Source organism: Miniopterus natalensis, chromosome 16 (genome assembly GCF_054644295.1).
Source record: "Miniopterus natalensis isolate mMinNat1 chromosome 16, mMinNat1.hap1, whole genome shotgun sequence".
Taxonomy (NCBI): domain Eukaryota; kingdom Metazoa; phylum Chordata; class Mammalia; order Chiroptera; family Miniopteridae; genus Miniopterus; species Miniopterus natalensis.
This window is the reverse complement of record NC_142096.1, coordinates 41,262,267-41,277,537: the sequence shown is the minus strand read 5'-3', so window position 1 is coordinate 41,277,537 and position 15,271 is coordinate 41,262,267. Positions and strand designations below refer to the sequence as shown.

At 53.9% G+C, this 15,271-nt stretch overlaps 1 protein-coding gene across 1 annotated transcript in view; it reads left to right on the top strand.

Annotated features, from left to right (window-relative positions):
• Positions 1-15,271, top strand: part of COL22A1 (collagen type XXII alpha 1 chain) — a 195,917-nt gene that overhangs the window by 145,058 nt on the left and 35,588 nt on the right. The window contains exons 41-47 of the mRNA XM_087825208.1: positions 266-301; positions 1,593-1,646; positions 2,777-2,821; positions 6,122-6,169; positions 11,397-11,510; positions 11,880-11,933; positions 14,718-14,771. Coding sequence (XP_087681334.1) covers positions 266-301; positions 1,593-1,646; positions 2,777-2,821; positions 6,122-6,169; positions 11,397-11,510; positions 11,880-11,933; positions 14,718-14,771 — 405 coding nt within the window. The remainder of the gene's footprint in view (positions 1-265; positions 302-1,592; positions 1,647-2,776; positions 2,822-6,121; positions 6,170-11,396; positions 11,511-11,879; positions 11,934-14,717; positions 14,772-15,271) is intronic.

Below are 15,271 nucleotides of genomic sequence, written 5' to 3'. Positions count from 1 at the left end.
AACCAATGGGAGCCAGAACCGGGTGGTACCAGTTCAAGGGCAATCGGAGGCAGTTCTGGGAAGATTTCCATGTGTAATAGTGGGAGGTGGTGAGAAGGTGTCACAGTCTGTAATGTTAACGGGTGGGTGGTGAGAGGCTTAAAGGTGGAAGGCAGTTAGCTTCTCCTTTAAGGACAATCAAGGACCTGGCTGAGAAGTAAACTGTAGCACGTTTGAATGAACACCTCGGTCCTGCTTTGCTTACTTACTGTTTGTTTGTTTCCAGGGCCCTCCTGGACCTCCAGGAGACAAAGGACCCCCGGTAAGTATGGCTTAATAAAGGGTCAGCCTCAATGGGAGCAGTTCTGCTGTCATCAGAGCAGTTTTAAACGGGGGGAGCCAGGACCTAAGGTAGAACCCCCAGCATTAGGAGTGCAGCCCCCCATCATGTGAGCATTGATCTGCCAGTGGTAGGACAGGAAGAGGGTGGTGGGGTCACTTGTCCACACGCCCTCGTGGTAGCTGGGCAGACGGAGTCTGGCATCGCTGCATCACAGAAGAACCGCCATGGTTTAACGGATTCGTCAAATCACCAGAAGTTTTAATTTTGAGTCCTGGCTTCAGTAGCCCCAACCACGTGCCGTGTGCAAACGAGGGATTTCTCAGCCTGTCAGGTGGGCACTGTCAGCCCCTTAGCCCAGTGTGGAGATCAGAGAGACTAAATGCACGAAAGGCCACAGGAGGACTCACAGCAAGAGTCAGTTCTCAGGACTGGCAGCCACGGATGCCAGCACATCCTCGCATATACTGGCAAAAGGTGAATTTCTGTAAACTTGCCCCAGTGCAGGTGGAGCTGCCTCTTATTGGCTATGAGGATGCCGTGCCTTCTGCCCTGTTACTCACGTTCAGTTCTGCTCACTCGTGAGATTTCTGGGCTAAGGAGGAGAGAGGTCTTATACCTGTTTTCTATAGATGAGAAAACTGAGGCTCCGAGCAGGTAGTTGGTAGGCATGAGATAGCGGAGCAGAGGTAAGGTTGGTAGGACTCCTGGAGGCCAGTGCGGAGGGGAGAGTTGTGAGGCCCGGAAGAGAAAGGATTAGCCCTGAGCAGCCATGTGACGCAATTCCAGCACCTGCCAGCAAGTAGCTGTTCCCACCTGCACAGCTGTTCAAGGAAAATTCCTACAGGAAGTGACAGATATTTGTGCCAAAGGTCCTATAAAAATAACTGTCATCTGAGTGTTGAGCACTGTGCTGGGCCTCCCACATGTCAACTCTCCTTGGGGCTGTTATCCACAGGACAGAGGGGAAGCCAGGGTCCGAGCTGAGGCCCGGATCACTGTGTCACCATCCCTTCCACTCAAGGCGGAGGCCTGGAAATGGGGCCTGGGCAGTAAGGCTCCCAGGGAAGGTTTTCCACGTGTTCTCTGCACGTTTCCACACCCACGCCCACAAGCATAGGGAAATGAGTGTGCTCTGAGCAGGGTGCTGTGTGGCACCAGGTGCATAAGTTCCTCAGAGCAACAGGCCATTTACACAAGGAGGGCAGGTGTCGTCAAAGGAGGGGCTTTCTCAGCTTAGCCTTCGTGGGCGTCTTCTCTTCTCCCTCCTCAGGGGTCCCGAGGCTTACCTGGATTCCCCGGCCCCCAGGGACCAGCTGGCCACGACGTAAGTGGAGAGAGGTGGTCCGGGCTCAGCCAGGTTATCGTAGACTCCTCCGGGAAGCCCTCCCCAACCCAGCCCGGGAAACTGCCCCTTCGCCGGGGACAGCGAAGAGGGCTGCCCTTCTGGTGATGTGGCCTGTACTTTTGCATGGTGCGGTCTTATTTCCTTGCTTCTGTGCTGTGCTTTCAGAGCCCAGGGAGCTCCTGGGCGTCCCACACCACAGCCCTGCTTTTCAGTCTTTCATGTCCAGGCGTCCGTTCTGCCCAAATCAGGCCCAGCTTCTCCATGGACTGTTCCTGATCCTCCCGGCGCGGCTTTTTCCCTTCGCAGGAGCCCCCAGGCTTGCCCGACACTCACAGGGGATGCATCCCTTCCCACGCTGTCTCCCCAGTCTAGCTTCTGCTCAGACAGACCCGGGCTCCGAGCAGATAGGGGCCGTGTGTCTGACGCATCTGTAGGTCCTGAGGCCTAGCAACACGCCAGGCACATAGAGGCCACTAGATTCTTGCTCATGGACACGATGGATGCCTGACAGTGATGAGTTTTAGGGACCAGCTGTCTAGCACCATGGCAGTCCCATCAGTTGTTTAGATGCATCAACCTGTCTCTACTTTTAGTTCATGATACACAGGAGCAGGAATCCCCTTTCCCTTCCTGTCCTTGGGTTCCAATTCAGAGACGCAAATTACCTCCTGATTCCTGCCTCCACACAAATTTACCTAGTCCACCCTCAGCCTGATTCCTTGCCGCCGGTCCACTAGGAGAGCCCCTCCCTGGAACTGCTGGGCGTCCCCTGTGTCTGGGAAGGGATGGCAGACGTTTAAGATAGCATGTGCGTGCATGCATGTGCACACGTGTGTGTACACTCTCTGTGCATGCGTTGCTTTCATTCTGTGCCTTGATGGGAGTCAGAGGAGGGGTAGCTTTCCTTCCTGCACTGGGGCATTTCCTGGGAGGCCTTCAGTGTCGGGCTGAGATTGGAAACCGTGAATTTGGCCAGTGCCATCTTTGCGGCTGGCAGGTTTCTTTTTCCCACTGGGTTACACCGGGTGGAAGGAGCTTGGGGGCGGGTGTGGCTCTCGGAGCGGGTCATGTGCTTAGCACAGTTGATGTTCTCTTTCTCCCTCTCTTAGGGCTCACCAGGCAGTCCAGGCGAGCAGGGGCCTCCCGGCAAACCAGTACGTCACCTCCCAGGTCTGGGTGAATGCTGGTGCCCAGTCAGGGCTCCAGTGAGAATAACATGCCACTTAGGAGGTTCAAGGGACCTTTAGGGGGGACTTCTTCTAAACCTGTGGGCAGAGGGGACTAATGTGAGATGAGCAGAGGGAACTAATGTGAGATGGGCAGGGGCACTAATGTGAGATGGGCAGGGGGCACTAATGTGAGATGGGCAGAGGGAACTAATGTGAAATGAGCAGGGGGACTAATGTGAGATGGGCAGGGGGCACTAATGTGAGATGGGCAGGGGGCACTAATGTGAGGTGGGCAGGGGGCACTAATGTGAGGTGGGCAGGGGGCACTAATGTGAGATGGGCAGGGGGCACTAATGTGAGATGGGCAGAGGGGAATAATGTGAGATGGGCAGAGGGGACTAATGTGAGATGGGCAGAGGGGACTAATGTGAGATGGGCAGGGGGCACTAATGTGAGATTGGCAGGGGGCACTAATATGAGATGGGCAGAGGGGAATAATGTGAGATGGGCCAGGGGCACTAATGTGAGATGGGCAGAGGGAACTAATGTGAAATGAGCAGGGGGACTAATATGAGATGGGCAGGGGGCACTAATGTGAGATGGGCAGAGGGAACTAATGTGAAATGAGCAGGGGGACTAATATGAGATGGGCAGGGGGCACTAATGTGAGATGCTGTGCTGCCCAGAGAGAAACCACAGTGGAAAGCTGGTGCCACCATTATGTCTGTTTTCAGAGCCAAGTGAGGGTGACAGGGAGAAGGGACCGATGGAGCTGTAGTCTTGGGTTCAAAGCCAAGGCCAATAGGAGTGGTGGGCAGGGTTGCCTCCAGGAGGGCCGGGCCTGAGCTCCAGGCGTCCTTCCCCGTGACCTTGGGCTGGGAGCACTGAGCTCTCCTGCTGCCCTGTGCAGCTGAAGGCCCGTGAGGCAGCAGGGAGGGCTCTGGGAGGCAGGAAGTGTGGCGGGCGGGATGCCCCCTCACGCCTCGGTGTCCCGCGTCCTCTCGGGGTGACCGTGGAGGCATGGAGCTCCAGCATGGCTGAGCTTAGCTGCTCAGCGTCCAGGCTGCCATGGGTTCACTGTTAGCACAGACCCTCTGCGTGGGCCGAGGGCAGGTGAGCAGAGACACTCAGCAGCTGGGGCTCCCTTCAGGAGCTGCCCAGCCAGACCTTTCTCTGGAGTGTGCAGGGTTTGGACAAGCCAGGCCTGTGGATCCGTCTTCCACTGCACTGTTACCATCCCTGGTGGGCGGTGGGACCTGGTGTTCCCCAGTGCTGCCCCACAGAGTCCCTGAGCCAGGGGGCCCCTCTCGGGCTGGGTTCTTAGAGGCACAGCCTCTGGTGGGGAGTCGGGCAAGGGAGGGGATGAGGGAGTGCACTCAGGTAAACCCTGCGGACAAGGACAAGCCCCTCGAAGCTGTGGGTTCCCCTGGAGTCCAGCCCGGGCACGATCCACAGGCAGGTCTGGGGTGGGAGCAGTGCCGTGGGCCTGCCCCACGTCGTGTGCAGGGGCCATTCTTCCCTCCACTCCAGTCGCTGGCAGTGGAACCTCTGGGCACTTTCCACTGTGTCCTGGTGGGTGGGCACAGCCGGGGCAGGAGGATCAGGCCGGCACACATGCTAACACTTCCCGTTTGTCCCCTGTCCCGTGTGTGTGACTGAGGGCCCCGAGGCGGGCGTGGCAGCCTTACACATCCTGCGTCCACTTTCAGAAGGCCGCCCCCCAGACCCTGCTCCTGTGGGTCTTCTTGAGCCCTATCTTGTGAGGTTTGTAGAAATGGGTCAGAACAAAGTTATTAATTAAATTAGCCTGGAGGCCACACTGTACCTGGACTGTGCCCGGCCGTGGTGTCCAGTACAGCTCACTAATTACACAAAGGGCTCAGAGGACAGCCTGACAGATGCCAAAGAGCACGGTGCCCGCAGCATAAATATGCCCCAGCCGGACAGAATGGCTCCCGTACGTTATTAAGTTCCCTGGGCAAACTACGAGGCTTCAAAATAAAACCCCTGCCCCCTTTTTAAATTAAAGTTTCAGGAAGTTAACACGGCAAAGGCTCGCCTTCCTCCCAGGGTCTGCTGCCAATAACTAGGGGGGCCTCTGCTTTGTCTTCGGTAGCCGTGACCTCAGGGAGCTGTCCCGCAGGGCCGGTCACTTCTTTTGTGCCTGAGTCAGTCCAACCCCAGCCTCTCTCAGGTGTCCTCCTGTAGCCCAGAAGGTTGACCGACTTGAACATGTCCCAGCCACTGCCAAGGTTATGCTATCCTGTGCAGACTCATATGATGCCACCATCACCTGCTTTTTTAAGCCACAGGATGTGGCAGGAACCCTGTGGGGTCGAGACAAGAGGAGCAGCCAGGAGAATTGTCTGGGTTTCAGCCTCCCCAAGATGCCAGGCTGGGTTTATAATCACGTAATGGGAAGAAACCGGCCACCACAGGTCCGATGGTGGCCACGGGCCCACGTTCTGCAAGTCATGCACCACCTTTCCTCTGCAGAGCGGGCGCTCTGAGCCTCCTTACCCATTACAAAGTTTACAGGCGGGCAAGGCAGCAAGCCTTCTCCAGTTCTCGCCTGAGGTTCTTCCCTTTGCACTGCCTTTTCACCCTCATTTCCCTCCCAGCCTGTGCTGCTTGCCCCCTAATGCCACCTTGGCCTCCACCCGCCGTGGGCTCGCTGACCACAATCATAACAATCCATTCCGACACACAGTGGGTTTGCAGGTGAATTCAGTGGCCTGCGACTCCTATATTCCTTCAGAGGCTTTGTACTTACTCCTAGTTTCTGAAATCCCCTTTCTGGAGTTGGAGACTTTCAGCCTATAATGACAGATGAGGTTTCAAGTGCTACTTCACCTGGGAGAGTTGAAGAAATGGCTTTAAATTCATACCAGGTTGTGAATGACTGATGGCAGCAGCTTCTACTCATCTGGGGAATCCATGGCAGTCTACCCCTTCACCTTCCAGAGTACCCATGTGACCACAAGGTGTTAATGGGAGTGGGGAGGAGGGACCACCAGGAAGAGAGAGGAAGCCAGCAGGAGACTGGGGACCAGAAAGTGTGACATCGGTCAGACTGGGCGAGGACTGGCAGCCTGCACAGTAGTCCCTGCCTCAGGAGAGTCCTATGTCTGAAGCTCCCAGGCTTAGGGTGTAGACGGGGCTGCGTGCATCCCGTAGCCCCATGCACGGCACCGGTGAGTTATCTGCAGGCCCTCAGCTGTCTGAGGAAGTGTGGGACACACTGTGCGTGTGTGTATCTGTATTCATTTATTTTTATTTTGGCAGGGCCCCCCTTCACGGCTGTCTCCTGAGGACATACGTCTCTTGGTTAAGGTAAATGCTAAAATCACGTGTGTGCATTTGGAAAGCGGTGATGGGGCATTGGAGCTCTCAATAATTGATAGGTGTGGTTTTTTGTCCAAACAACTGTATTACAGTATTAATAACAGCAACATTGTTGAGAACTCACTATGCCTGGCAGAGTACTAACCCACTGTCCGAGGCGGCAGCCACTGGCCACATGTCAATTTAAATTTAAGTTAATTAAAATGAAGTACAATGAAGAATTCAGGTCCTTGGTCGCACTCACCACATCCCAAGTACGCAAGGGCCACAGCGACTACTGGCTCTCTCACTGGCGATGCGATGCAGGGCCTCCGGTCAGCACCGGGCGCTCCCACGGCAGCGCTGCGGAGCCCCCGGTGCGCCTCTGACTCCCTTTCCACAGCTGTCCTGTGAGGTCGGTGCTATTCGGGTGCTTGTTTTACAAGTTAGGAACTTGAGCCACTGTGAGGGTTAGTGACTTTCTGGGAATCGAATCCATTCCTCACTGACCCCAGAGGCTGACCTTTCATCCCACCAGGACTGCCTCCTCCTGTTCTGGAAGGAGCCAGAGAGGTTGGGTGTGTGTCTCACTGGTGCAGGGGCCACAACTCAGGTGGGGGAGGTGGAGGCAGCTGCTGGGCCCTTGAGCCAGGATGAGTCCTTCTGTGAGTGTAGTAGACTCAGAACTGTGCACACCACCTCCATGAGCGGCAAAGGCCCCGCGAAGGTGAGCAGAATTCTGCTGACGCCCGGCAAAGCGTGCTGGATGCCCAGGTGTCTGGCTACAAGCTTCAGGTCTCAAATGGGGGAGAGACAGGAAAGGCTGTGAGCAAAACAGACGGGGCAAGACTCACCGGTTCAGAAAGAACGGCCTCACCGCAGTGAGCATGCAGGACCCTTTTCTGTCTCTACTTTACGCCTTTGTCTTAACTTTGGGTGAGGCTGGGCCCTGGATTTTGGGTGCTCACCCCCTTCCTCGCTTCTTGTGTTGAAACACCCGGTGATGTCAGAAAACACCTGGGTTATGCATGCGAGCAAGGGAGGGAAACAAAAGAGAACAAACCTTTGCGGAAGCCTGGGACCTTTTATCTCTCTACACATGGAGATGCCTTGATGGACATCACACATTTTATTAAAAACAAGTAGCAGTAAGCACAGCCTTTCCTCATGTTATTGACTAGAGAGAGTTTTCCACAGTCAGGGGCGTGACAAGAAATCATTATCTGTTGATTCAAGCCCCTGTTTGTACAGGCTCTCATGAGCCCTGGGTTTGCATCGGTCCTGGGTTTCAACCTCGAGATCCCTGATCATTGTGCCAATAAAGCGGGAACTGCTAGGCTTGTGTGTCGTGTTCTCAGTAGCCACAGCACTGAGACAGATGTTTAGTGAAATCAGCATTCCCTAGCTGCTGAAGGGTGCAGCTGTGTTCATCAGAGCAGCGAGGAGCCCCACTGCGAGTGTGGACACCTCCATGCAGACGGCTCCTGAGAGTCCCTGGTCCCATGGAGCCACGGAGCTGTACTTTTCCTAGAAATCCTGTAGACAAGAGCCTGGTCCATGTGGGTTTGCCCAGGTCTGCAGACTTGACTGTTATAACTCCTTGTCTTATAGCCATCTGCTGCCACCTCAGTGTTATAGAGTAAAGCTTGTTGGTCTGGCCCAAGTGGTTGGTGGCAGGAGTCTCCCTTGCTGAGAAGGATATTTTATTACAGAATATTTACATCTGCCAAAGAATTTTATAACATAATAAGCTCATTCTGTTCACTGGAAATGCCTAGATAGTCCACCTCCAGAGAGTCCTTGTCAAATGAACTTCATGCTTGGGTCATGCCCAAGAAGGTCGTCGACATTGGTTGATCCCCTTGGATCAATGATTTCACCCAATTCTCACAAATAGCCCTGTGGGCAGGGACTGTAACTTGCTGTGTTTTACAGAGCAGGAGGTTGAGCACAGGTGAGCAAGTCACTTGTTCAAGGTAACAGAGCTGGGTAGTGGCAGAGCCGAGACTCAGACCACGTGTCCAACTCCAAACCCGTGTGCTCAGCTCCCCTCTGCTCTCTGACCTCATCTTTGCATGAGCCAGAACTTCCTGACAGCTACCTGACGAATACAGGCAGGTAGTGGATTCCGTGCCTGGCACCTAGAGGTTTGAAACCCTTGGCAGTGAGGGTTCTTTATCCAGTGAGAGGTTGGGTGAGTCAACCTGGATGTTATTTCTGTTCCTGGGAAGCGATGATTGCTTTTTTCCACATAGCAAAGACTGCAGTGTCCCTCCTTTTTGTAGGCATTTTTACTGAGCATTTACTTAGCATGCTGTGCCACACTGAACGCACTGACACAGTGAGCCGGTGTGTTGAAAATATCTCAGAATAAAGGAGAGAGATAGAGACCAGAGGGAATCAACATCTGTAGATCATGCCCAAGGAGCCCTGCAACATTCGAGGTGCTTCCCCTGCATTTCTTTTAAATTTTGCAATAATCTCCTAAAGTAGGAGATGATCCTTGTTAAAGGATATGGAAATGGACTGAAGGGTTAAGTGACTTACCTGAGATGACTCAGTCAAGAGGAGCTGGAGCCAGCACTGATGATCGGGTGTTTCTGACCTGTGAATGGGGAGAGGTAACAGATTTAGGGAGGAAAATAATAAATAATACTCCAAACCATGGTGGCACATAGAGAAGCTAAAATCCACTGTGCCCTCACCATGTGCCAGGCATGGCATCAGGAATTTTCCATTCAGTATCTCATTCAATTCTCACCAGACTTTGAGGTCCACATTTCACAGATAAGAAGGCTGAGTCTCAGAGAAGTGATGCCGTGACCCCAGGTAGGCCCAGATGTCAGGAGGGTCTAGTTCGAAGCAGAATCCTGTCTAGTCTCAAGGCCTTGGGACCCCAGGAGCCCAGGAGTCAACGTGAGAGTTGGAGGGCTGCCTGATGGAGGCTGGCCTCATTCTGGCTCACTGGACCCCAGGACCCGGCTAGTGCAGTAAATCCAGACCCCTCGCTGGTAACTCAGGGTGCTGACAGCTCTGGTTTTCAGGGAACAACCCTTCACAAAATCTGTGACTAGGACAGACCTAGGGTGAGAGTTAGCCCTCCCAGAGATTGGAAAGAAATAAGAAAGCAGTGAGATTTTGTTTTACTCAGATACTGTTAGTCCTACTGCAAAGTCTGATTCCTAATCACCACTGCACCCCTGGGCCTAGCAAAGTCCCAGTGGCCAGCATTCCTGCTGCCACCAGGCTGGCTCCCACCCCATGCTTCATGTATCCATTGTGGTGTTTCATGGATGTGGCTCATTTTTTTTTTTTTTTTAAGTATGTTTTTATTGATTTCAGAGAGAGGAAGGGAGAGGGAGAGAGAGATAAAAATGTCATTGATGAGAGAAAATCCTCGATTGGCTGCCTCCGGCATGCCCCCTACTGGGGATTGAACCTGAAATCCAGGCATGTGCCCAGTCCAGGAATAGACCTGTGACCTCCTGGTTCATGGGTCGATGGGCCTATGCTCAACCACTGAGCAACACTGGCTGGGCAGACACATCTCATTTTGAAGAGCTATAGAGAAGGTCTAGGAATAGGTAAGTTCCTCCCAGCCCTGCTACTCCAACAAACAAAACCCAGCAACTGGAAACAGTCTCCTTCAGCTTAAATCCTTCACCGATGCTTCAAATACCCCAGCATTTCGTGCTCTCCATCTCCCGCCCCCATCTTCAACCAGCTTCTCAGCCCACGCACTAAAGGAAGGCGGCACAGGGCACCCAAAGGTTGAGGGTTGGCCCACTGGTGGATTGGCTGGTTGGTGGGTCAGCTGGTTCACTCACTCCCTGGATTGATGCTCTGTGGAAGGCACTGGCGATGCACTGGACACACTAGATAAAGCAACTCTGCCTCTGTCTTCGGAGAGTCTATACTTCCCTTTCTCTTGGTATTGGGGGGATGGAGCTATAAACAGACCGGTCCAACAGCCAGACAAGGGCCCCTACTCCGAAGCAATCAGAAAGACTTCTTGGAGTAGGAGGCCTCTAAGGATCTTTGAAGGTTAAGAGTGAAGCAGTTGAAAAGAAGGTGGGCCATGCAGAGTGGCTTTTGTGATGGAAGAGCCCTTCTCCTTCTGTCCCCAATGGGAGACCAATGTCAGTGCTCAGTCACCTGCAGCACCCCTCACCGAGCATGATCGAATGCAGCTCCACACGCCTGTGTAGGTCAGGAGGCTGTGGCTGATGCACTTGTTTTGTGTCAGTTGACACCATTCAGCCATGATCTCTTCAAGACACATATTATTGGGGTCTCAGAGCAGAAGGGCACTGAGCCTCAGAGTGGAGGCTTTGCAAGCGGCACTGAGGGACTTGTGGAGCGGGTGCCTGTGTTAGTGGTAAGATAAGAGCCAACTGCACTGGCGATTGGCTCACACCCTCCTAAGTGCCTGCTTTGTATCATCTCACTGAACCCTTACCACCAGGAGACCAGGGGAGGGAAGGGGCAGAGCGGAGAGAGGGCTTGCGAAAGCTCTCCAAGACCCTGAGATGTGATGTGGGCTACAGCGTGGTCAAGCCAGCAAGTATTATTTGGTAGAGGCTGTGCTCCAAACTTTAAGATCTAGGGGTGACACAGACAAATTAGAAAGTGGTCCTGGGCTCAGAGAAGGCGAAATTCACCCCAGGGACAGCACTCACCTGCCTCCGAGAAGCAGGCCCAGGGCAGGTTTATTAAGCTCCCACACTGGACAGGAATAGATGCCTGCAGGGCCAGGCTGGGGTACGGCCACAGGGAGAAAGGCCTGAGGGTGCCGCCTCCTTTCTTCTGAGCCTTTGCTTGGAAACCACCCCTCAAACCCCAGACAGAGGCTCCACCTCCAGCGCAGTTTTGTCTCTAGCTTAGGGGCAGAGCTGATATTCCTGATGCTAAATGTCTGCGTTAAGTCGGTACTGCGAGTATTTTTAGGTGCCCACAGAATCTGTTTTTTCGCTTTGGGCATCATTGTCCTGGGCTATCCCCCCAGCAGTCCAGCTGCCAGAAGTAGGGGGGAATGAGGCAGTCATTCAGATAAACCAGTGCTTAAGCCTAATTTAAGATTAAGACAGAGAAAAGTGCAAATTTTGAAGCAAAATAGGTGTGTGGGTGATGACTCAGTCCGCTTGCTGTCCGTCATCGTTTGCTACCTCCTCTGTCTGAGAGGTGGGGGCTGTGACCTCCTTCCCTTTGCAAGTAACTGTGATTTATTCTCTCTCAGGACGTGTGCAGTGACTGTCCTCCGGGCTCCCCGGGCCTCCCTGGTCTGCCAGGTTTTAAAGGGGACAAAGGTCTCCCGGGAAAGCCAGGCAGAGATGGCACAGATGGAAAAAAGGTGAGGAGGAAAGAGAAAAGGTATTTTCACGGCAATGTAATGCATCATCTTGGAGGTCCCAACTCTGCCACCCTAGTGCCAATGGGATGAGCCCAGTCCAGGCGTGAATCCGGGAGGCAGGTCGCTGAGGCTGTCTGAGGACTGGCCACCACACCTACTGACCACCACACCTACTGACCATATCAGCTGTGGGTTGTACCTGTGGATGCACAGACACCACCCTCAGCTCAGACCCGCCAGGGTGGGGGTACGGGGGGACAGGGAAGTCCCGGTGGGAAGTCCACAAATAGGTGTGTCAGGGGATGGCCAGCTGGCCACTGGGGATGGGCTCCCGACACTCATTCTTGTTTTCTGTTCCCCCTGCTGCAGGGAGATGCTGGGCCCAGAGGCCTCCCAGGGCCCCCGGGAGCAGCTGGCGCGCAGGTCAGTGAGCCTTCAGGAGGGTCGCACATCCATCCCTTCCCCTCAGCTAGCTGCCTAACCTGAGCATGGGGAAGGGTGATGTTGGGCGTAATTGTTTATGATCAGAAACCTCCCATTCAAGGTCTAACCATGCCACTGACTCTGCTGGTGATCTTGAGTTGCAAGGTCATTTCCACCTGTTGAGTCTCAGGCTGTTCATTTGCAAAAACCCGAGTGGTTGAAAGTATGTGATGAGCTATGGGACTGGAATGTGTGGTACTTGCTGGTTAAGACAGGAGCCTTTGGAGCTGCACAGCTCTCTCCCCAAGCAGAGGCCTCTTTTCACCCATCGCTGCCTCAATCTTGAAAGATTCTCACCAACAATTCCTTTCAAAGATTCCCTTCCAAGTCAGGAGATGTCAAGATGGGTCAGGTACGGGCCATGACTTCCAGGCCCAGAGCTGTGTTAGAGCAGAAAGGTCTATAAGCTGGTGACTTGTAGACAAGTGAGACTGGGGCTGGAGGCCAAGGAGAGAGGGGCACAGCTTGGGCTTTGGAGGTCAGCTGCTTCCCCAGCCTGGCTCTCTGCCTCTTATTAGCTGAGTGAAATTCACTTACTAGTTATAGGATTTGGGCAGTTTATTTGACTCCTCTGAGCCTCAGGTTCCTCTTCTGGCCTATGTCACAAAGAAGATGGAAGGATTAGACAGAAGATTCACGGGGCACGCAGGCTCGTAGGAAATGTTGGCACAAGGAACTCTAGTGGTCCCCATAACCATTGCTGTTTGAGTTAATAGCAACTATAACATGTGGCTTCAGATTTCTTGTCTACACACTCTGATAATGACACTGCTTCACGGAGTAGTCTCACTGGCTAGATTAGATACCACAGACATATGAAATATTTGTTTGCATCAGCTCGGGATATTAATAAAGAAGCACATGAAATGGGAGTTCATTTGGAGAGCCCAGCAGAGTGCCCACAGCATGGGGGTTCTGAATGCCAGCCCTCTCTTCTGGAAGGAAGGGGTTCAGGCTGGGGTGGCTGTGCTGGCTTTGATCCCCACCTGCAGTGGGGAAGGAGACAAGGATGGCTGTGGGTCCTTGAACGGCTGACATTTTCATTGTTAGGAGGTGAGGATTGAAGCCACTTCAAGCCCAGACTGAGGACTGGAATTTGAAAGGAGACCATTTACTTTTAAGGCGATTGTCCTAAATGTCAGGGAAGCAGTGTGCTGGTCTACGTCACTTCTTTTCATTGAAATAATAATGGGCCTGCAGACAGTGTGCTGGTTTTATAGATTTAAAAGCAGTAGAAATAATTGCATGCAGAAATGTTGGAACAAATGCTTTCCCCTCTGAACCTGTTTTTTCTGCTCTACACAATGGCATTGGGCACTTGACAGGCATTAGCTCACCCCACTCCCCCGTCACCCCGGGAGACAGGCGGGAGTGTGGCTCTCAGGTAGTCACCATCGCCAGTGAGCTGCGGGCAGGGGCAGCCTTCCGGATGGGAAGAGGACTGGGCTCGATGTTTCAATGAGAGGATTGTGGGGTTCTGGACCGAGAAGGACCCCCATAGGTTGACCCCCCCAATCCTTCATTTACGGGGTGATAAGAGAGGACGAGCCTGGAGCCAGAGCCAAGATTGACTTCCCGCCAGAGGCTTAATTCATTGCATAATGCCTTCCCTCAGAAGAACCAAAATGTTTTTGTTTAATCACATTTTACTGAAATACATTTGTTAATGCAGTAAATGCAGAGCCAGCGTAGGTGGCAGTTCAGAGAGACTGGAACCCTTGAATGTTACTTTCAGGGCTGGTCTGCAACAAATGTGGTTGGTAGGCTGTGTGCTGTGAGCGTTTTCCTAACCGCATTAACGACAGTGATGATGATGGTGACAATGGCGATGAGAAGGGTGACAACTAATGCTGACTGAGAGCTAATAATGAACTCACCCCTCGCCTAAGTGCACAGTAGGCTTTGTGTCACTTAATCCTCACAACTGATGACAAAGGAACTATTATTCTCATTTTAGAAGCAAGGAAACAGGGTTGAAGGACTTTGCCCAGTGACAATTAGTAAATGGCAAAGGCATGATTCACATACAACGTGATGTAAAATAATAATTATAACCAATATTTAGTGAGCTCTTATAGTGTCCTGAGCTCTATGCTGTGTTTTCCACCCTGTTTTCCTAACATCTCATGGGGTAGGCAATTGTTATTTTCTATTTTGTAGATAAAATGACAACTTAGAGTTTAAATGACCAGCTCAGGGTCCCGCAGCTAGTCGAGGAGGGAGCCGGGAGCACGTGTACAGGAGCAGGCTTGGCCCGCAGCCCCGTGCAGCGCTGCCCCGGGCCACCGCCCTCTCAGCTGCAGCCCTCACGGGCACCTCCTGGGCAATGCCCGCAGGCGCTGCTGATCGCTCAGCTCCTGCCCCACCTGCGGCCTCCCACCGCCTCTTGCCCGACCCCTCCTCTTCACCCGACCCTTGCAGCACCCCCACACGCAGCCAGGGGAGCCCGTCTGGCATCTAGGCAGCCAGGCCTCCTATGGCCCCAGTGCTACAGCTCAACCCACTTCCAAGGGTCAGCTGCAAGGCTCCCAGTGGAGGGGGCTCTGCCTGCTCCCCAGCCCCACTCCCACTGCGCCCCAGCACCCGCAGCCCAGGAAGCCCTTCCCTGGGGGCGCCCTTGCTGAGGCGGAGGCTGAGGGAGCGGGGAAGGGAGGGAGGCAGGCGGGGAGCCTGGTGCGTGGCCCTGGCAGTGTGTCCCCTCACTGGCTGTCTTGCTCTCTGCAGGGAAGCAAAGGGGAGCGCGGTGCAGACGGCGAGGCGGGGCCCAAGGGTGAGCAGGTGAGCTCCGACCAGCGCTCAGGGCGGCGCTGTCTCCAGACCCCTTTCCCGCTCCTGGCCTCCGCTCCCTTCCCTGTGCACAGTAGGGTTTTCGGAAAAGCACCGTTTCCCCATCTGGATCCCCGGCTCATTGTCCCATTCCCTGTTCCCGATTATCTGGGGAGCTTGCTTTTTAAATTCTTTTGGACTCTTGCTTTCTGTGCCTCTTGCTCACTAAAATGGTGGTCATTTATTCCAAAGTGCGCCTTTCTGCCCTGCGACCCTCCCTTGTTTCTCAAGTACCCGGGGCATGACACGCAAAGGCGAGCTTTGCAGGTGCCCCTCTGCGCCCACGGCCCTCGGCCCTGCTCCACGGCCTCTCCAAGGCCGGTGAGGTGGCGCCCGTGATGACACGCTGCTTTCTGTGGCTCTGACACTGCGCCCCCATCACCCTCCATCCGGAGCGACCGGCCGATTCTGCCTCTGGACCCCTCAGCCTCTCGCAGCCCTTCTGCTCTGTG